The 22,449-nt window shown below is 38.4% G+C and overlaps 1 protein-coding gene and 1 long non-coding RNA gene across 2 annotated transcripts; one reads left to right on the forward strand and one right to left on the reverse strand.

Annotated features, from left to right (window-relative positions):
• The first annotated feature begins 1,338 nt into the window (after nucleotides 1-1,338).
• Nucleotides 1,339-22,181, forward strand: LOC142349916 (uncharacterized). Its single transcript, XM_075401763.1, has 3 exons — nucleotides 1,339-1,661; nucleotides 17,878-18,119; nucleotides 20,974-22,181. The coding sequence occupies exons 1-3, from the start codon at nucleotides 1,424-1,426 to the stop codon at nucleotides 21,691-21,693; spliced, it is 1,200 nt and encodes a 399-aa protein (XP_075257878.1). The 5' UTR covers nucleotides 1,339-1,423; the 3' UTR covers nucleotides 21,694-22,181.
• On the reverse strand, nucleotides 1,547-9,391 carry LOC142349918 (uncharacterized). The gene is made up of 3 exons (XR_012760854.1): nucleotides 9,191-9,391; nucleotides 8,659-8,825; nucleotides 1,547-1,685 (listed from the first exon to the last, which is right to left on the reverse strand). It is a non-coding gene; the product is annotated as an uncharacterized LOC142349918 (long non-coding RNA).
• Nucleotides 22,182-22,449: the final 268 nt, after the last annotated feature.

Consider the following 22,449-nt stretch of genomic DNA (forward strand, 5'->3'; position numbering starts at 1 on the left):
AAAAGTTCATACTCAATTTTTCTAAGTTGCTATGTAACAGAAAAAAATTGGGTTGTGCACTTCAGATCCTTTAGCGAAATTTTTCGGAGGTAAACTTTTTCTGAGGATAATAAAGTTGGTAAACGCAAAATATACTTTTTTAGTTGTCCAATTTTGCGCTCAAATATTCTTTTTTATAGTTTCTAAATAAGCAAACTTCTAATAGCTGGTATGCGAAAAAACAATTGCGCTCAAATATTATCCTAAAAATAATGGTTCAGAAACGGTTTCATCGTAAAAATTAACGGACAAAAACGGTCATCTCTTAAAAAAATAACGGTTCAGAAACGGTTATAGTCTAAAAATTAACGGTCAAAAACGGACCCTCTTAAAAAATAGCAGTTCAAAATGGTTATATCTTAAAAATTAACGGTCAAAAATGCACATCTTTTTATAAAATAACGGTTAAAAACGGTTATCTCCTAAAAAAACTGAAAAACTCTCATTTCATAAGTTTAAAAGACGATCAAATGACTGTTATTTCCTAAATAAATAACGGTCAGAAACTGTCTTGTCCTAAAAACGATCAGAAACGGCTCCTAATATTTAAAAACGGTCAAAAAAGGTTTTTCTTCTTAATATACCGCTTAAAAACGAGCACTTCCTACGTCGAAAAAACGATCAAAACAGTTCAAGACGAACAAAGAAATTTAAGGGTTTTGACCGTTTTTCCCTAAAAATACCGATCAAATACCCCTTTCCTTTTTCGGGTACAATTTCAACAAGGGACTGGCTGGATAGAAACCTATAAATCTTTAGTAGCTGCTAAACTCAAGTTTTGGAGTTCACCGTAACAAATTAACAAACTTATTTATTTTCAGTTAAATCAGTTTTGAGTGCGATCATATTAAGGTCTTTATTTTTTAAACAGTTTTTTAATAAACGTTATTCAATTGTTTGTTTTTGCTAATAAAACGCAATCATAAGAAAGAGTTTTTCTGGTAATTAATTAAAGCTCTATATATGAGTTTTCTTGTTCTGTTGCAATTTTAACTCAACTGCAATCAATCTGTTTCTTGATCAGACAAAACAGAAAACAACTTAATTGTCTTTATACAAATTTAGTTAAAATTTCAAATTGGGTCTGTTTAAAACAATATTTATTTAAATTGGTGAAAACATCCCATTATTGCATATACCGTACTTCACTAATATCATTTATTTAAATTATATTTCAAAATAGCAACTCAAAGTAGTTTTATGCATTTTCAACTTAACAGAAGAGTTACAAACTTATAAACAAAAATGTTTACAACAAAATCACCAGTCTAATTAATACAAATATAAACTTTTGACAATCGTTTGATAAAGTTTCTGAGCTTTCATGCTTTAGTTTTTTTAACTCATTTATATAAGCAAAGTATATAAAATCAAAATTGTATAAATGCCATCACTTCATTTTGCATTTGTAGAATTTTGCTCTGGTTTTCTTCTCTTATCAATTTTTTCACTGTCCTTATTTTTTTTCTCACGTCAATTTCTGGCCAATCAAAAGCCAAACACAGCTGGGAGTTTCATTCGGCAAGAACAATTTGTGGAGAATGAGCGGCTTGATGGGGACAAGAGTAAAAAAGAAGATCGTCCATTTTGTCAAGGAATTGAAAGATTTCTTCTTTTCCATGGTTTGTGAGTGTTTTGTAACGTAGCTAAGTCATAAACAAGTACCTAACATTTCCCTCCTTTTTCCCGGTGGGAATTATATGGGATAAAAAACGGGGAAACATGAGAACTTGCAAAAGTTTCAGGAAACGACGCACCGGAACATCTACGTCTCTCTCTAAAAAAACTTGAAAACTTTAAAAAAAATTGAAAATCAAAATATTAATGAACCTGGCTCCGTTTGCAGACGTTGTAAATTTCGTAAATTGATTTAGCGAGTGTGGCTGTAACATGTTCGTAGATTTGACTCTATGTTATGTCCTATCGTACCACCAGTCAATATCGGACGGCTATCTTGCAAGATCTTGCAACATTCTTGCAAGAATCTTGTACGTTAACCGACCGATTTGCAGGAGTTTCGCAATGTAACCGTTATTTGCAAGATCGTACAAGATAACCGGTGGAGTTTCTCAGGGTTATCCTTTTTTGGGAGAAACTTTGAACGTAAGAATAAAAGTACAGTAAAACATATCTGGCGTGTTTGATCAACGATTAAAAACCCACGCAATTAATGCTTTCTCTCAATTCCTGCTCAACCTTTTATCCCTTTGCGGCACTTGAGTTCGATTCTAAATTTGGATCTTTTCCGTTAGTGCCCCCACCCCCAGTATGTTATGCGCCCCCAATTACATTCTTGCAAGAATCTTGCACGTTAACCGACCGATTTGCAGGAGTTTCGCAATGTAACCGTTATTTGCAAGATCGTACAAAATAACCGTTGGAGTTTGTCTGGGTTATCCTTTTTTTGGGAGAAACTTTGAACGTAAGAATAAATGTATAATAAATCACATCTGGCGTGTTTGATCAACGATTGAAAAACCACGCAATTAATGCTTTCTCTCGATTCCTGCTCAACCTTTTTTCCCTTTGCTGCACTTGAGTTTGTTTCTAAATTTGGACCTTTTCAGTTTGTGCTCCCACCCCCAGTACGTTATGCGCTCCCAATTACATTTTTGCAACAATTTTGCCCGCTAACCGACCAATTTGAAGGAGTTTCGCAATCTAATCGTTATTTGCAAGATCGTACAAGATAACCGTTGGAGTTCTTCTGGGTTATCCTTTATTGGGAGAATTTTTGAGCCTAAGAGTAAATATATAATAAAACATATCTGGCGTTTTTGATCAACGATTGAAAACCCACGCATTTAATGCTTTCTCTCGATTCCTGCTCAACCTTTTTTCCCTTTGCTGCACTTGAGTTTGTTTCTAAATTTGGACCTTTTCAGTGTGTGCCCCCACCCCCAGTACGTTTTGCGCACCCAATTACATTCTTGCAACAATTTTGCATGCTAACCGACCGATTTGAAGGAGTTTCGCAATCTAACCGCTATCTGCAAGAAAGATAACCGTTGGAGTTTGTCTGGCTTATCCTTTTTTGGGAGAAACTTTGAAAGAAAGAATAATTGTATAATAAAACATATCTGGCGTGTTTGATCAACGAATGAAAAACCACGCATTTAATGCTTTCTCTCAATTCCTGCTCAACCTTTCATCCCTTTGATGCACTTTATTTTGTTTCTAAATTTGGATCTTTTCCATTAGTGCCCCCACCCCCCAGTATGTTATGCGCCCGCAATTACATTCTTGCAAGAATCTTGCACGTTAACCGACCGATTTGAAGAAGTTTCGCAATCTAACCGTTATTTGCAAGAAAGATAACCGTTGGAGTTTGTCTGGCTTATCCTTTTTTGGGAGAATCTTTGAATGAAAGAATAAATGTATAATAAAACATATCTGACGTGTTTGATCAACGATTGAAAAACCACGCATTTAATGCTTTCTCTCAATTCCTGCTCAACCTTTCATCCCTTTGCTGCACTTGAGTTTGTTTCTAAATTTGGATCTTTTCCGTTAGTGCCCCCACCCCCAGTATGTTATGCGCCCACAATTACATTCTTGCAAGAATCTTGCACGTTAACCGACCGATTTGCAGGAGTTTTGTAAGGTAACCATTATTTGCAAGATCATAAAAGTTAACCGTTGGAGTTTTTCTGGGTTATCCTTTATTGGGAGAAATTTTGAGCTTAAGAAAAAATATATAATAAAACATATCTGGCGTGTTTGATCAACGATTAAAAACCCACGCATTTAATGCTTTCTCTCAATTCCTGCTCAACCTTTTTTCCCTTTGCTGCACTTGAGTTTGTTTCTAAATTTGGAGCTTTTCAGTTTGTGCCCCCACCCCCAGTACGTTATTGGCACCCAATTACATTCTTGCAACAATTTTGCACGCTAACCAACCGATTTGAATGAGTTTCGCAAGGTAACCGTTATTTGCAAGATCTTACAAGATAACCGTTGGAGTTTGTCTGGGTTATCCTTTATTGGGAGAAATTTTGAACGTAAGAAAAATTATATAATAAAACATATCTGGCGTGTTTGATCAACGATTAAAAACTTACGCACTTAATGCTTTCTCTCAATTCCTGCTCAAACTTTTATCCCTTTACTGCACTTGAGTTTGTTTCTAAATTTGGATTTTTTCCGTTTGTGCCCCCACCCCCAGTACGATATGCGCACCCACTTACATTCTTGCAAGAATTTTTCACGCTAACCGAACGATTTGAAGGAGTTTCGCAAGGTAACCGTTATTTGCAAGATCTTACAAGATAACCGTTGGAGTTTGTCTGCGTTATCTTTATTGGGAGAAATTTTGAACGTAAGAAAAATTATATAATAAAACATATCTGGCGTCTTTGATCAACGATTAAAAACTTACGCACTTAATGCTTTCTCTCAATTCCTGCTCAAACTTTTATCCCTTTACTGCACTTGAGTTTGTTTCTAAATTTGGATTTTTTCCGTTTGTGCCCCCACCCCCCAGTACGATATGCGCACCCACTTACATTCTTGCAAGAATTTTTCACGCTAACCGAACGATTTGAAGGAGTTTCGCAAGGTAACCGTTATTTGCAGGATCTTACAAGATAACCGTTGGAGTTTGTCTGGGTTATCTTTATTGGGAGAAATTTTGAACGTAAGAAAAATTATATAATAAAAAATATCTGGCGTCTTTGATCAACGATTAAAAACCCACGCATTTAATGCTTTCTCTCGATTCCTGCTCAACCTTTTTTCCCTTTGCTGCACTTGAGTTTGTTTCTAAATTTGGACCTTTTCAATTTGTGCCCCCACCCCCAGTACGTTATGCGCACCCAATTACATTCTTGCAACAATTTTGCAAGCTAACCGACCGATTTGAAGGAGTTTCGCAAGGTAGCCGTTATTTGCAAGATCTTACAAGATAACCGTTGGAATTTGTCTGGGTTATCCTTTTTTGGGAGAAACTTTGAACGAAAGAATAAATGCATAATAAAACATATCTGGCGTGTTTGATCAACGATTGAAAAACCACGCATTTATTGCTTTCTCTCAATTCCTGCTCAACCTTTCATCCCTTTGCTGCACTTGAGTTTGTTTCTAAATTTGGATCTTTTCTGTTAGTGCCCCCACCCCCTAGTATGTTTTGCGCCCGCAATTACATTTTTGCAAGAATCTTGCACGTTAACCGACCGATTTGCAGGAGTTTTGTAAGGTAACCATTATTTGCAAGATCTTAAAAGGTAACCGTTGTAGTTTTTCTGGGTTATCCTTTATTGGGAGAAGTTTTGACCTTAAGAGTAAATATATAATAAAACATATCTGGCGTGTTTGATCAACGATTAAAAACCCACGCATTTAATGCTTTCTCTCAATTCCTGCTCAACCTTTTTTCCCTTTGCTGCACTTGAGTTTGTTTCTAAATTTGGATCTTTTCTGTTAGTGCCCCCACCCCCTAGTATGTTTTGCGCCCGCAATTACATTTTTGCAAGAATCTTGCACGCTAACCGACCGATTTGAAAGAGTTTCGCAATCTAACCGTTATTTGCAAGATCGTACAAGATAACCGTTGGAGTTTGTCTGGCTTATCCTTTTTTTGGAGAAACTTTGAATGAAAGAATAAATGTATAATAAAACATATCTTTCGTGTTTGATCAACGATTGAAAAACCACGCATTTAATGCTTTCTCTCAATTCCTGCTCAACCTTTCATCCCTTTGCTGCACTTGAGTTTGTTTCTAATTTTGGATCTTTTCTGTTAGTGCCCCCACCCCCTAGTATGTTTTGCGCCCGCAATTACATTTTTGCAAGAATCTTGCACGTTAACCGACCGATTTGCAGGAGTTTTGTAAGGTAACCATTATTTGCAAGATCTTAAAAGGTAACCGTTGTTGTTTTTCTGGGTTATCCTTTATTGGGAGAAATTTTGAGCTTAAGAGTAAATATATAATAAAACATATCTGGCGTGTTTGATCAACGATTAAAAACCCACGCATTTAATGTTTTCTCTCAATTCCTGCTCAACCTTTTTTCCCTTTGATGCACTTGAGTTTGTTTCTAAATTTGGACCTTTTCAGTTTGTGCCCCCACCCCCAGTACGTTATGCGCACCCAATTACATTCTTGCAACAATTTTGCACGCTAACCGACCGATTTGAAGGAGTTTCGCAAGGTAACCGTTATTTGCAAGATCTTACAAGATAACCGTTGGAGTTTGTCTGGGTTATCCTTTTTTGGGAGAAACTTTGAACGAAAGAATAAATGCATAATAAAACATATCTGGCGTGTTTGGTCAACGATTGAAAAACCACGCATTTAATGCTTTCTCTCAATTCCTGCTCAACCTTTCATCCCTTTGCTGCACTTGAGTTTGTTTCTAAATTTGGATCTTTTCTGTTAGTGCCCCCACCCCCTAGTATGTTTTGCGCCCGCAATTACATTTTTGCAAGAATCTTGCACGTTAACCGACCGATTTGCAGGAGTTTTGTAAGGTAACCATTATTTGCAAGATCTTAAAAGGTAACCGTTGTAGTTTTTCTGGGTTATCCTTTATTGGGAGAAATTTTGAGCTTAAGAGTAAATATATAATAAAACATATCTGGCATGTTTGATCAACGATTGAAAAACCACGCATTTAATGCTTTCTCTCGATTCCTGCTCAACCTTTTTTCCCTTTGCTGCAATTGAGTTTGTTTCTAAATTTGGACCTTTTCAGTTTGTGCCCCCACCCCCAGTACGTTATGCGCACCCAATTACATTCTTGCAACAATTTTGTACGCTAACCGACCGATTTGAAGGAGTTTCGCAATCTAACCGTTATTTGCAAGATCGTACAAGATAACCGTTGGAGTTTGTCTGGCTTATACTTTTTTGGGAGAAACTTTGAATGAAAGAATAAATGTATAATAAAACATATCTGGCTTGTTTGATCAACGATTGAAAAACCACGCATTTAATGCTTTCTCTGATTTCCTGCTCAACCTTTCATCCCTTTGCTGCACTTGAGTTTGTTTCTAAATTTGGATCTTTTCCGTTAGTGCCCCCACCCCCAGTATGTTATGCGCCCACAATTACATTCTTGCAAGAACCTTGCACGTTAACCGACCAATTTGCAGGAGTTTTGTAAGGTAACCATTATTTGCAAGATCTTAAAAGGTAACCGTTGGAGTTTTTCTGGGTTATCCTTTTTTGGGAGAAATTTTGAGCTTAAGAAAAAATATATAGTAAAACATATCTGGCGTGTTTGATCAACGATTAAAAACCCACGCATTTAATGCTTTCTCTCGATTCCTGCTCAACCTTTTTTCTCTTTGCTGAACTTGAGTTTGTTTCTAAATTTGGATCTTTTCCGTTTGTGCCCCCACCCCCAGTACGTTATGCGCACCCAATTACATTCTTGCAACAATTTTGCACGCTAACCGAACGATTTGAAGGAGTTTCGCAAGGTAACCGTTATTTGCAAGATCTTACAAGATAACCGTTGGAGTTTGTCTGGGTTATCTTTTATTGGGAGAAATTTTGAACGTAAGAAAAATTATATAATAATACATATCTGGCGTGTTTGATCAACGATTAAAAACTCGCGCACTTAATACTTTCTCTCAATTCCTGCTCAACCTTTTATCCTTTTGCTGCACTTGAGTCTGTTTCTAAATTCGGATCTTTTCCTTTTATGCGCCCAGCCCCAGTACGTTATGCGCCCCCAATTACGGAGCACGTATCGTTACACAGTAAATCATTAAGTAAAACTATGGCACGAATGTCGGGGGGGGGGGTGAAAATATTATGCGCCCACTGTGCTTGGGGGGGGTCACAAGCGGAACTGATCCAGAAATTTAAAAAAACGTTGGAAAACCACGCAAAACCTTGAAAAAGCGGGATCTGTTTTTGGCACCCTAGCTTAGTTGATATATAACTTTTATGCCCCATCTTCCAGCTGGATTTTTTCTGTTTGTGCCCCCAGCTTAATGGGTGCATATTCTTTGCACCCCCCAGAGCACGTGCCATATTTTTCATGATGATTAACTATGTAATGGCACCTGCTCTGCACCTGGGGGAGCATAACGTACTGGGGGGCACCAACGGAAAAGATATCAACAGTTCTTTTTTACATAGCAACGTGCTACATAACAATACATAAATTTTAAGGGGGACGGGCAAAGAAATACTTGGAAGGTGGCAAAAAATACTTGGGGTGCATAAAATTACGGTTTCCCATTATAACCTCCCACGAAAAAATATTTAGCCCCCATCATGCTATAATTACCATGAGTTGAGGGGGGGGGGGGTACATTTATGATCACTAAGCTGGGGGGATACAGTTCTGACCACCAAGATGGTGGGGGGGGGAGGGGGTTTTTAAGGGGGAAACCCCAAAATTACTTTGGAGGGGGGGAGGGTCAAAAAGATACTGGTGGGGGGGGGGGCAGGGCAAAAAGACACTGATGGGGTGGAGAGATACGATAGATACGAGGGGCGGGGGCAAAAAGATACTGTTGGGGTTGGAGGGAGGGGGGGGGGGGTGGGTTTCTGATAGGGGGAGTGATACGAGGGGGTGGGGGGGGGGGTGGGGTGTAAAAAGATGCTGGTGGTGAGGGGAACACCGGGGGAGGGCAGATCAGATGCAAAGATCTCCACAAACCTCGCGTCGTTCTTTGAGGGCCGAATGTGCGGACTCGTTATAGCTCTTATGGTGGTAATCGAAACAGATTTTGCACGCACTTGATGTGCGCGTCGTATGATGGAGAACTGGGTAGATCTGGCCACTGCTCTGTTACTGGGGGAGCATAACGTTTTGGGAGGGGGGAACTAACGGAAAAAGTACCAACAGTTCAATCTTTTTTACATAGCAACGTGCTATATAACAATGCAAAAACTTTAAGGGGGAAAGAAATTCTGGGAAGGTGGCACAATAAATACTTGGGATGGGGTGCATAAAATTATGGTTTCCTGTTATAGCCTCCCATGAAAAAATACTTAGCCCCCATTGTGGTTTAATTAAGATGAGTTAGGGGGGATACAGTTATGATCATTAAGCTGGGTGGGTGGGGGTACAGTTTTTTGATCAATTAGCTGGGGGCGGGGGCCTATAAAGCGAGAAAACTCTAAAATTACCGGTGGGGGTTCAAAAAGATACTGGTGGGGGCAGATCAGATGCAAAGATCTCCACAAACCTTGCGTCGTTCTTTGAGGGTCGAATGTGCGGACTTATTGTAGCTCTAATAATGGCAACGGAAACAGATTGTGCACGCGCTTGACGTGCACGTCGCATGTTTGAGAACTGGGTAGAAATTGATCTGGCACTTATATTAGTTATTGTGTGAATTTTGACCAATTTTGAGAAATTGTGTATGGCGGATTCCTTATATTCAACATTTTTATGCTAATTTTGCCTTAATTTGCCCTTAAACTCGTTTCCACGTGCGTTTAAGTTGCTCTCTTGAATTCAACAAGCAAGACAAAAATAAAAACAAATTTTACACCGAATCTTGAGCACCCTAGATTGATCCCCCACCAACTTTTTTTTGGCTGTTATCATATCAGAAGCACTGTGTACGTGAGCAAATCAATTATGTAGTGGTTCTTCGGCAGCTTGTGTGGACCTCAAACCGGTGAGATCTAACCAAACGACCCCCGCCCTAATTCTTTAATCTGCTGGTAGAAAAAAATTTTAGTAGGCAATTGGGCATTCAATGTTAACTGTTATAAAAACTAGAGAAAGCAAGAAGGTTTTGTTAGTTGAGACTGACAATAATACATAGCTTAGTCGGGGGGCAAAACACTGCAATTTATCTTCGGGACTGACTCAGCAAAGGAATAATTTAATAATTGGTGACACGGCTTCCCGCTTTCAAGTGCCTCCCCCCCAAAACAACACTTTTCTACCCCTACAAAAAGGATAAACTCTACCAGATATCTGTTATCGAACACCATTTTGGAAAAACTAAAAGAAGATATGACCAGTGGGGACCGAACTTCGATGAGGTGGTGTGCTTCAAATCAATATGGGCCTACTCGCAATTTACGCCTTTGCTGTCTAAAGTAAAAAAGATACCACGGGATTGAGTGAAGCGGATAGACAAGATTGTGCAATCCGCGAGTTCACCAAATCTAGCTGCAACAGATATAAATTTAAATGAACTCCCAGATCTCGAAACCATCAGTAGTAAGCACTCCCTACCCTGTGGTTCAAAGGTTCATTCCTGTAAAGTTTCGTGTGAGATGGTCAGAATTACTAACATCCGTTATCGATGCTTGCATTTCACACGCGCAATCGTTAGAAAAATGGAAAAAACTCTTTGCGATTAGCAAATGTGTTCTACGCGCGTCTAATCGTGGGGATAAGAAACACAAGCAACAGCAAGAGAAGCTTTTGTTGAGGAGAATTGAGCGATGGAAGTTCGGTGATTATGCTGCACTGTAGTACGAGGCGGCCTCAATGAAGCAGTCAAAGAAAACTAGCAATGAGTCAACAGACGCTTTAGCAAGCCGCGCGAATTCTCATTGCCTGCAAAGGCAGTTTGGTAGGGCAGCGAAAGTTTTATCTTGTGACGGCGTTGCACCTGACAATGGTGCAACGTTGAACGAACTTAAAAAGCTGCACCCTAAGGAAAAGCAACCTGATCACCAATTTGATCAAGATACTAACACGAACGCATTCCAATTTGATGAGGCATCAGTATTCTCCCAAATCAAGTCGTTCTCCAATTTTACTGCAGCTGGGCCGTGAAAAATGTATCCCGAGAATCTGCTGCATGCAGTAAACTGCGGTGGCCCTGATCAATCAAAGTGAGCAATCGCTAGTTTAACAAAGTTCGTCAACTTAGCCAGCAGGGCTCAGCTTCCCGAACTCGTTGCTCCTATACTATGTAGTGCAACACTAACTGCATTGAAAAAATTGAAGGGTGGGGCCGCCTTATCGTTGTTGGGGAAGTCATTCGACGTCTTATTACTAAATGCATAGCTCGTGAAGCGAGTTCAGAAGCTGCTGATCTATTTAATACAAAACAATTGGGAGTGGCAGTCAAGGGTGGTGCTGAGGGCATAGTACATGCAACAAGAGTTTCCTTTGAAAAACTGAAAAAATCGAAAAATTCCAGAATATTGCAGATTAATTTCAAAAATGCCTTTAATTCGGTAAAAAGAAGCAAGATTTTGGAAGCAGTCGCAAAATTCTTACCTAGTGTTGCCTCTTTTGCGATTTTTTGCTACTCACACCACAGTAATTTGTATTTTAACAACACATACTTAAGTAGCCAATCGGGAGTTCAACAACGGGATCACTTGGGGCCGCTTTTGTTTTCACTAGCTCTGGGGCCAATCATTAAAGAAATTGAAACAAAACTTCCAAATCTAGTACAGCATAATCGGTATTTGGATGATGGCATCCTTGCTGTTACCCACCAACAACTTTCCACAGCATTGAATTGTTGGACAAATTTGGGTGAAGGATGCGGTTAAGAGCTCAGAATACAAAAATGTGAGCTTTGGTCACCCGTTGATCTGAACGTTATAGATAACAGAGTAAAGAGAAATAGCAAAGGAGGACTTGGGATCTTGGGCGCTAACATCGGCAATCCCAGCTTTGTTGCTGCATCTTTGAGAAAAAGAGTCAACAAAATAGAAAAACTGCTCGACAACCTGGTGTATCTAGACGACCCACATTGTGCGCTTGGAATTCTTCGAAGCTGTCTTGGTGCTCCAAAGATGGTATATTCCCTGCGATGTAACACTCCATCTGACCAATCCTCTGTTTTTTGCAGGAGTTTGACAACATTCAGAGAACAACATTTGAGAATATGTTGAGCAACGTTATAAGTGACAACGCTTGGAGGCAGGCTTGTCTACCAATAAGCATAACAGGCGTTGGTATTAGACAAGCAGTTGACCAATTGAAAGCGGCGTTTGTTGGGTCAGTAGAACAAGTAACCGGTGAGAAAATTACAGACAACCAAATTTTCGAAAAACAGTGGAAGAATTGATGAATCTCGAAATTAGCCAATATACACCACACAAGATACAGGAGGCACTTGACGATGCTGCTTTTTCTGACCTCCTTGGTAATCAGATTTCAAATCGGGAGAAAGCTCGTCTGCTTTCACTAACGTTGCCTCAATCTGATGCCTGGCTTTCCGCACCTCCAATCCCTAGTCTGGGCCTTAAACTTCAGCCAAATGAATTCAGAGCCGCATTGAAGTATCGGAATGAGGTTCCGTTTTACACTGAGGAGCGAAAATGCCCTTACTGTCAAAACGGCAGACTGGACAAGCTGGGTGATCACGCTTTAAGCTGTCTTGCTCGGGGGATATGATATCGCGGCACGACAGAGTGAGGGATAGAATATTTGCTACTTGCTCGACCGCAAACTTATCACGCATCTTCGAACAGAAAAATTTGATTCCAGATAATAACTCAAGGCCAGGAGACATATACTTGCCCAGCTGGTCAGCGGGACAACCATCTGCGTTAGGCGTAACCATAACATCACCACTGCAGCCCTGTCTAATTTAAGATGCGGCGAGGAGGTGTGGTTTTGCGCTGACAAATGCTGAAGATCGAAAATATGAGCAATATGCCCAACAATGTGCCGAAATAGGTATCCGGTTTGTACCACTCGCGTTAGAATCTTTTGGGGGCTTCTCAGATTTGGTTCGAAAATCTTTGAAACGTATAGCCTTGCTTGCCGATAACCGAAACTTTCAATCAGCTGGATTATCAATTGCCTACAATCGGTTATCTCAAGGAGTCTCAGTGACTTTAATGAGAGGTTCAGCCACAATGCTGATCGCCAGAGAGCCCCTGTTATAAGACTCATTCCTGCGACAACACCCTCAGCCCCACAATGGTTAAATTGCAGTCTTGGCTCACCCAATTTTAGTTGCCCAGTTACTGCTGTGCGCGAATTTGTTTGTCAACCAATGAGTGGGGACAATGCTCATTTCTTCCTTTTAACCCGATTGTGTGGGTTGATGATGACGAAATTTTGAAGACCCGATTGTGAGAGTTCCTGGGAATAAATAAAAGGCAACTTCTCAATTGTGTGGGCACCATGGTGATTTGTGGGCACAAGGATGATCGCAAGAAAACTTTTTGAGAATCGACTGAACTTAGAAATGGTTTCAACCATGATTTCCTCAGCCAAGCGTACCTTAAATTAATATTTCATTTCAAAAAAAAATTGCAATGATTATTTTTAATTGGAAATTTTTTACCTAAAACATTGCGTTTCGCTTCAAACAAATATTGTTGCAGTTCTTTTGGTGGTTTGGTTAACCAAAAATAAGCCGAATAAATAACCTGATTGACCTTTAGCTAAAAATTTGGTAATCAATTTAGCCTGAGTTCAAGTTTTTATTTCTCAAATTTGTGGTTTTCCGGCAGCAGTCAGAACTTCTGGCAGTCAATACTTATTTCATAACAACTACAGATACAGTGTCAGTCATCAATCATTCACCAATTATAAAAAAAGAAATATGCTCTTTTGTCAATGGTAGTGGCAAGCTTTGTCTCGTATATTTTATTGGTTTCAAAAAAAGTGAGCTTGAAAATTATTTGCGTACTTTGAAGCTTCTAGCCCCCTTGTCAAGAAATTTTCTCCAATTTGAGGACTGAAAAAACTACAAGCAATTTTAAAAAATGTTTGCCGCCAGTTTTGCCTGTTTTATCAATGTTTTATCTTGAGAAGACGGCATTTTGCAATTCTTTAAGAACATAGCTCGCAATTTGTCTCAAATAATCTCAAATGGGATTGGCTGATATTCTTTACTCTTTTCGGTATATTGGCACTCTAGTCAGTACTCGTCTTTTATATAATCTTTCATGAAGTTTGGATTCTTGAAAAATTAGATAACATTTTGATGATTCATCAGGACAGTCATTACTTTCTGCTGCTGTTTACATATTGGTACGTGTAAGGTTATCAGATTCAATTTTCGGAAAATGGCTGTTAATTAACTGTTAATTGCTTTTATTCCAATATCCCTCGTATATATTTATAGAACATATTTATAGAAAATACGAGCAACACTGCCATTTCCTTTACATAGTAATAAATGCTGAAAAGCGAGAAACTGGAAATTTTAACCGAAAACCGTCTCGAAACAAACGTTCTTGCTGGTGCACCGGGATTATAGAACAAAACTCGTTTATAAACTCAAGTAATTTCGATTATAGTTGAGTACAAGCGTTAATTTATGTTTTTTTGGAAGAAAAGATGCGTTCGTTCGAAAAATTTTGATTTGCGTTTTCCTTCTAACTGAGTCGGTCAATTTCTAAAACCCCAATCAAGTTTCTGATTTTTAGTTTTAGATTTTTTTCGGAAAGAAAATTGCAGTAGTAGCTCTACCCTAAGGCATATAATGTTGTCAGATAGCGAGTTTCTTTGAGTCACTTGGTGCGCGGATGACTTCGTGGTTTTTTTGGTAGTTCTTGTTGACTTTAAGGAGGAATGCTTTCCTTTGCTGGTTAGTCCATTAGTTATTCCTGATGGAACAGTTGACAAGGGAGACGTTTTCCGTTTCTTGCACCCATTGGAGGCCACGTCAGCCAATTTTTTCATTGATTGCGCGTTAGTTTTCTTAAACGCGTTAGTTTTGAATTTAGGATCTGCCTTAAGAATTTCTTCCGGAATTCTTCATAAATGCTAACAAGAAGTGTTTGTTGAAGTCTTCTAACAATAAGAGTAGTGTAGTAGTGGAATTAGTGCACACTAAGTGATTCCGCTCAAATTCCGCTCGCATTTTTATTCCGCTCAATTTCCTCTCGTTCCGGTAAAAAATGTAAGGAATTTGAGAGGGTTTTTGAGAGCTAAACTGTCCGCTCAAGTTCCGCTCATTTCTTGCATTTATTTCCTGCTCATTCCCTTTCTAGGGTATACACAAACCCACCCACCCACGCTAATTTAGACCTGAAATTATGAAAGTCCTATTATTTCCATTTGGGGAGGGGATAAATATTGAATTAAATGACATGGTAGAGGACTCTAGTTAAAGTCGGAGCTAATTATTTTCATGAGTCCAGCCAAATTTTTTTTCGTATATAATTGCGGTTGAGAACTGTCTTTTCATATGTTAGCTGTTGCATTTGCTAATCGTATCAGCGTCCTCTACTTTCGTTCGAAAGGTAATTTTCTAGCAGGGAGGCTTTCTTCCAGATTTACATTTTGCGTACTTCAAATTGATACCGCTGAGTCAATGTAATTGTTGTTCCCACTTTACTTCAGTTTTTGGGAGCTAGAATCAGACAGTATCAGAATTTTTCTCTTTTTCAGCTCTTGATCCGTCAACTTTTTGAATATTTCGGCTATTTTCTGTTTCCAAGTACAATTTCTTTGGTGCTGATACAAGCTAAAGTCCATAAGTCTGTGAAACTCTGGCCCTCTTATTGTCTCACGACAAGCAATTGGATTCTGAAGACTTCTTCTAAAATGCTAATATATTTAAAGAAAAGGTTCTATTAGAAAAGCGCTTAAATTAGCTTGTATATATAAACAATTGTGAAAGCAATATTTTTAAATTGACAATATATTTCTTTGTGCAAGCTATTATAGACTCAAAATATTCATAATATGACAAAAGTGTTTCGCAAGGAAACCATCATTAGGATCACTATACTATGAAGTGCGTACTTGAGTTTATCCAAAGAAATAGACGACAAATCTTACAAAGTATATCGATAGCCTAGTAGAGTAAAAAAACTCTTTTCATTTTTCATCATGGTTTGCTTTGCTTGAAAAGCGAACAAGGCAAAGTCTGGACAATGAACCTTTCTGGTCTGCCTGCGTCTTTTCATAACTTGAGCTTGCGTCTTTTCATAAAAAGAATTTTACAAAAACGCAAGAACGCACTGCAACTTTGAACAGGTAAAGGTTTGGATCATAGGTGATTTTGGTCTGCCTGGGTATTTTATTAAGCAAAAACTATCTGGATCGGTTTTTCTCATCGGTCATTTCGAACGAGGACCTCAACATGGGCTACTTGAGTGTGGGGTAAGCCTGTGAGGGTTGGAAGGGCTATCTATCAGTAGATCCCACAAAGATTTTATTAATTCATGCTACGTCTTATATGGCCCTGAATTTTTTGGCTTCCGAATTGTATGGCTTCCGAAAATGCTATTTCCATTTTTAACCAAATTTCTGATGCCATTCGAAAATAAACATTTCACAATTGTTATAGTCATCATACAACTTGTTTTTTGGACACCAATTCAATTTGCAAAACAAAATTGAAAATTACAAAAAAATGAAACATCTAACACTCCTCTAGAGGTACTATTTAGTCGCGTTTACTATTTACTACGATCGAGTGTGTACTGTTTTGCGCCACCATCATGGGACCAGTCTCAAACTTAACTGCTGTGATTTTGTTTAATTCCTTTTCGGAGTGTAGCACCTAAGTTTGGGGTAAAATGAGGTCAGAGTTGGGCTGCCAAGGGGGTCATATGGTGTAAGAGTGAGTGGGTAATTTGTTCAGAGGGGGTCAAATGATTTAAGAGTTAGGCTGCCAAGGGGGGTAAAATTCCATAACATTGAGGGGATAATTTGTTCAGAGGGGGTAAAATGATATAAGAATTGAGCTGCCAAGGGGGGGGGGGGTAAAATGGTGTAAAAGTGAGGGGGTTATTTGTTCAGAGGGGGGAAAGCGATGTAAGAGTTGGGTAGTTGGGTTTCCAAGGGGATTAAAAAGATGGGTCTTTCCCATTGTAGCCTTCACGACATTAGAGCACCCTATTTATGGTATAATTACCATTATTGGGGGGGGGGGGGGGTGGCTATATGAATTCTGACCAGGGCTATATTTTATCTGACAGCTGAGCTGGGGGGGGGGGGGGGTGCTATAATGGGAAAGACCCTTGTGTTTCCTTTAGTCAGGGAGACTGTGACCTTTGGTTACAAAACCAGGCAACTGCGGAACAGAACATAATCCGCATCAAAAATGACGGAAACAGCTGATTTTCCAGAAAGTGTAGTGGCAGAATCAAGCTAAACAAAACAAACCGATTTGCATTATTAAAAAGTAAAGTTCCAAAATCTAATTAACCCCCTCCCATTAAAATTCACAAACAAGCTTTCCCAATGGTAGAATTTGATCATGAATGAACCATATTTTTACACCCTTTAAAAACATGAATGACTTCTGTTGCCTTTTCTCTCTCTCTCTCTCTCTCTCTCTCTCTCTCTCTTATGATGTTACACTTGCCATTATCTGCGCACAAACGGATCGAGTCGTTTTGATTTTTTCTAACAGTGTTATTAATTGCTCTCGCTCAAACGAAGTTTATACCATTTATAGGTTCTTTTTCCGTTTGAGCCCCCCAGCTTAAAGAGTGCATATTATTTGCACCCCCAGACACACTCAAAAGTTGGACAGGCTTGGGAGAACCGGCTTTAGCGTACAGAGGTAGTGGGTTCAAGACTGTTGGGGGTGGGGGGATAACGCGATGAGGGGGCGTAAAGTGGTGAAAGAGTGGAGCTGCGAAGGGGGTAAAATGGCGTAAGAGCAAGGGGGTAAAATATAAATTAAACTGCCACTCTTACATCTCTTTGGGCTGCGATGGGCTGCAGGGTGGGGGTTGGGGGTAAAACGATTTAAGAGTTTTGGGTATTTTCTCCATTAACCCCTCTTTCTTACATCATTTTACCCCCTTGACATACCAAAATGTTATGAGTGTGTGGTTATTTTATCTTTTACCCCCTCATTCTTATATCACCCCCACCTTTTCAGCCCACTGCAGCCCAAAAAGATGCAAAAGTTTTGAGTTCAAGTTTCCTAAATATCCTCCTATTGCAGCCCCACTCTCACATCTTTTTGAGCGGAAGAGTTCGACCCGTGTACTTTTATTGAAAAAAACTGCATGATTTCAGATAAAGGCAAATCGGGATTACAGCACAAAATAGACGATTTTCTGGATGCCTCTGAGATTGCTATGAAAACGGACAGAGCTCTCGTTGACTTCAGTCCAGCAATGAGGGCAGATTACATGCGGAACAAAAACATGGAAACAGTCATTCCCAATGCAACTTATCACATGCGATATTACCATGGTTGGAGCTATACCAAAATATTGGACACTACTCAGATTCAATTTGAACTCATGTTCAGAAATGTAAGTCAACAAAGCAAAAATTTGCTAAAATGTGTAGGGGATCTGTTCTGTTTTGCGCCTTATTGTTGCATTTTGTATTACAAATGTTTTTCAGTCAAATTTGGTCTGGAATTAACTTGAGCAGATAATATTTTTTAAAGAATTTTGTTCTCTGTCTCAGTTTGACGATCAAATATCTTGTTCAAATTTGACGTTCAATTTGACGTTCAAATATCTCGTTCTAGTTTGACGTTCAAATTTGATTAATAAGTTCTCTCATTTATTTCAAGGTAACTTGTTTTAGTTTTAACGGAATTCTGTAATTCAGATACGTTTATATCAGAAAAATGAAATGAAGAAAATCTAGAGAAACTGTTGAAAACATCGCCTTCAAAGCACAATAAGTTGCTTTTACTATCTGACGTTTTTGTATTTTCTAAAGATGTTTTGCAATCGTGCAGCAGCTAAAATTTTGGGTATCGCTGTTTATATTGTTTTCCATTGTTCTTGACTTCATTTTTTTCTTTTTGTCTTCTTATCAACAAATTTGTTGATATTAAGGAGGGAGTAGCAGCTGAAAAATCTCGATTTTTGTCTGTCTATGGAAAATTAGGAAATTATATGAAACCCCAAATTCTAGCGTGCTATTCTGAAGCAGAGATGTTTTGAGTTATAAAAGACGTCCACTGTTCAAGCCAAAAATAAACCTCATAAAACTGGTAAACGTTCCGTGAACAATTTTAACCTGAATTGTCTGACTTATTTTATTTTTTGTTAATAATTTTATTTTTTGTTAATTAGTTAAGGTTTGTCCATTTTGTCACTCATAACGGCAACAGTTGCTTGAAAGGTTATTTAAAATTCTGCTAAAGGTAAAACTTTTTCTTAAACCTAACTTCAAATCTTTTAAGAGTTGAAGATTCTGTTTGTCTGTTTTTTGGTTATATCTATGTGTTGATTTGAAGCCTCCGTTTTTTCATACCTTAGTTTCTCCAGTTTAAACATTTTTTTAATGAGTACATTCCCATAAAGTTAATTTTTTGAATCAAACAATGTCCATTTTTCTGAAATGTAGGAAACTTTAATTGGTGTCGAAACAAAGCAAAGTAATTAGCTAAGTAAGTAGTTAGTCCGTATAGGTTAAACAAACAGTTACGTGAGAAAGAATCTACTGGTTAGATTTTGTTGACTTAAATTAATTAAAACTGTTTTATTTGCTTTTAACAAAAAACGAGTCCGGGATAGTGTCCCTATCCCCCATTGTTAGATTTGTTAATCGGATATTAACCAAAAGGGAGGCATGTACACCAAATCGTCTGTGTAGGCTGGTATATTTTTCGGGCCAAAAAGACCGCGCACCCCGAGTTAATAACACCGGAAGCAGCGTGATTTAAAGGTTTTCGATATTTTAAAAGGCAAAGTGGCTGTTTAAGTGCGATATAAGTGCATGGGACAGTTGCAATGGAACATACGCCTAGAGTAATGGATTAGATTTTGGAAGTTAGATTGGCTTGAATTCTAGGAGATAGAATAATTTGATGGGGGGAATCCCAATTTGAAGTCAGATTTCTGCCAAGACTAACTCCACGGAACGCCGGAGCTGCGGGACGTGCAAATTGAATTGCTCGTTGGAACTTTCTAGTAGCCTTATGATCTTTGGAATTTAAGTTTAACGTTTCAAGGGCTCTCCATTGGTGATAATTTCGACATGTGGGAGCGAACGCGTAAACTTTTTGGCATGCAAGTAGATGGCACCCTAAAGTTTCTGAATAATTTTAACCGCTTAGATTTTGACCTCCAAAACACGAGGTAAAACCTTATGATTTTTTGACCCACTGCAGAACACCAACGAGACATGTGCACATGCACTGCTGGCCGTGACTAAGAGTCAGGCCGTGAAAATTTATGAGTACACTTATTTGTAAGTAGGATTGGCATTCTGCCACAATAAATTATGTTGCGACCCCGACCCTTCAGAATGAGAATTTGACCACGAAATGGCCTTTGGATGTCAAATTATTGACTTGGAATTTACTGTTTTTTGTTTTGGATAGAGTGCTGTACGGGGAACTGCGGGGAATGATGTTAAACCCTAGCCTTAAATTGCTGCATGTAATTAGTCCATTTTTGGTTGTTATAGAAAGGTAATTAGAGGAGTAGTTGAAATTGACCTTGGGTCTAATTTACTAAAGTATGTGAGCGGATGTGGCTTGATGTTAGTTTTTTACTTTGAAATCGGACTGTTTTCTGAACAAAACAGTACCCTTTCTTGGTATGTGACAGTTGGAAAAATGCAGAGAGCTTCAACGTTCGACACGAGTGAAGCGTGGAAAAAGTGATAACTTGAAAAGCAGCACTGACTTCACCATTTTATAACCTTCGATAGCAGTTATTTTGATTGATCTAGTGGTGCAGAAATTCCCTCGCGGGGCAGCCTAGGAGAATTCAGCAGACGACATGAAAGGTGTCACAACATTTCCTTCTCGAACATAATTTGTATCCTTAGTTGGTTTCTGTTATACCTAAATTATACAATATGATGTTTGAAGAAATCATTTGCCGACCATATAGTGCTTTTTTGAATTTGGTACTAAAAAATGTTCCTAGATTTTGTGAATTCTAACGTTATCTTACACTTGTGAAGCAATGAGTCCTGATCTTTGCATGCTTTCAGTTTTGAACTTTGACCTTTGAAACGTTCGACAGCGTAGCAATTTTGTGGCACTAACTATAAAACAGAAAAAATGCACAAATTCTAAAGTTAATTTGATATTCTACCAAATACATTAATTTTTTTGCGATGCATGTCGTCAGATATGCGCGATGTTTCTGTTCGACGTAGAGGATCATGTGAGCTGTCTTTTTGTTCATTTAGGGTACAAAACAAAAATGCAGACTTCGAATTCTACAATTAGATGAGTATAATCAACTTCTCAACAACCCCAGTCGCAAAAAGAGCAGCATCGCCAGTATCGAATTCGGCAAAAAATACCCTCAAGATCTGGTTGCAACTTTTTATCGAATCTATCATACGAAACATGAAAAATTCGTCATTTTTCCCAGAAAAGATATGGCAAAATATGTGAAGTTGTTCGACCGGCTACCTTTTTCCAAGTTTATAACATCCAGCGCAGAATATATAAAAAAACGTTGTTTCGAGTTCGCTGAAGAGAGGAAGAAGCAAAACAAGGAAAACAGGGAATCCTTCAAAAAATTTATTGTTGTTCACCTGAGAGGAACTTATTTATCGTGCGCGTTCGACGTAATGAAAACCGAAGACATAGTTTCAAAAATTGAACAAATCGGCGTGAACAGAACAAGAGATGTTGTATATTTAATGACCGATTTGAAACCGAAAAACGACAAACTCTTAGCTCTCAAAAGCCATTTTGCAGGTTTTTACCTGTTTCAGTCAAGTGATATGAATCTCTACGACCATTCGGTTTTTGCAACGACAGCTGCGCTTTTAATATATGCTACCGAGTTACAACTGCAGGCAATAGCAGATGGAGTTGTCGAAACGTACAAATCTCGTCACAAAATGCCGAATGAAGACAAAATTATTGGCCATTTGTCTAATTTCAACACCTGCTGATAAAAAATGGCAATTTTTAAACAAAATGAAAACAATTTGAAGTCAAAATTGTGCCGCGACAAACTCATGGTCTAAACTAGAACTGGGCGAGGATAAATCCAATTTCAAATCAGTACAGAATCTTAGATAAGCCATGGTAACATTAAACTTTTCAGAATTGAGTCAAATTTAAATTCAGAGAAAATATCAGAGGCTGGGGGATCGAACTTTTGACCTCTAGACGCTCTTTCTTCACAAGCGTCTATCACTGCTGTAACAGAATCTCTTAAAAATACATAGAATTGCCGAGTTGCAAATTCATAGAATCCATACCAAGATCTTACCATGCAAATCTTTTAGTATGATCTTAATAATATTTCCATTTTTTCATATTTGACTTTGTATGATTTTCAGAAATCATAAATGATGTTTGTCTTAAAACTAGAAAACAATAAAATATAACGTTCGGTTAGACTTCGAACAGACATAATTCATTTTTCTATAGAAAATCTTATTTGGTCTTAGTATGATATTTAAGAAATCATATTTGGTCTTGTTATGTTTGCTAAGAAGTTCTAAATGATGTTAGTACAAGTTTTATCAAATTTATGAAAGTGTCCCAGTTTTTCCGTGATGCCTCTTAATATCTCGAACCACAGGAAAAATTTTCCGCATTTTAGACGAAATTTTTGTAGCAGCCCAAGAAAAAATAGAGGCTCTGATAGCTGAAAGACACAAAGTTCCGGATAGGCCAGAACCCAAAAACCCAAATTAAAT

This window comes from Convolutriloba macropyga, chromosome 11 (assembly GCF_964194025.1).
Source record: "Convolutriloba macropyga chromosome 11, txConMacr16.3, whole genome shotgun sequence".
Taxonomy (NCBI): Eukaryota; Metazoa; Xenacoelomorpha; order Acoela; family Convolutidae; genus Convolutriloba; species Convolutriloba macropyga.

Bases quoted from the DNA above. Each gene is read 5' to 3' on its own strand.
- LOC142349916 (XM_075401763.1), top strand. From the start codon at position 1,424: ATGCCATCACTTCATTTTGCATTTGTAGAATTTTGCTCTGGTTTTCTT. The intron at 1,662-17,877 runs GTTTGTGAGTGT...GCATGATTTCAG, and splicing joins AAGATTTCTTCTTTTCCATG to ATAAAGGCAAATCGGGATTA. The intron at 18,120-20,973 runs GTAAGTCAACAA...TTGTTCATTTAG, and splicing joins TTGAACTCATGTTCAGAAAT to GGTACAAAACAAAAATGCAG.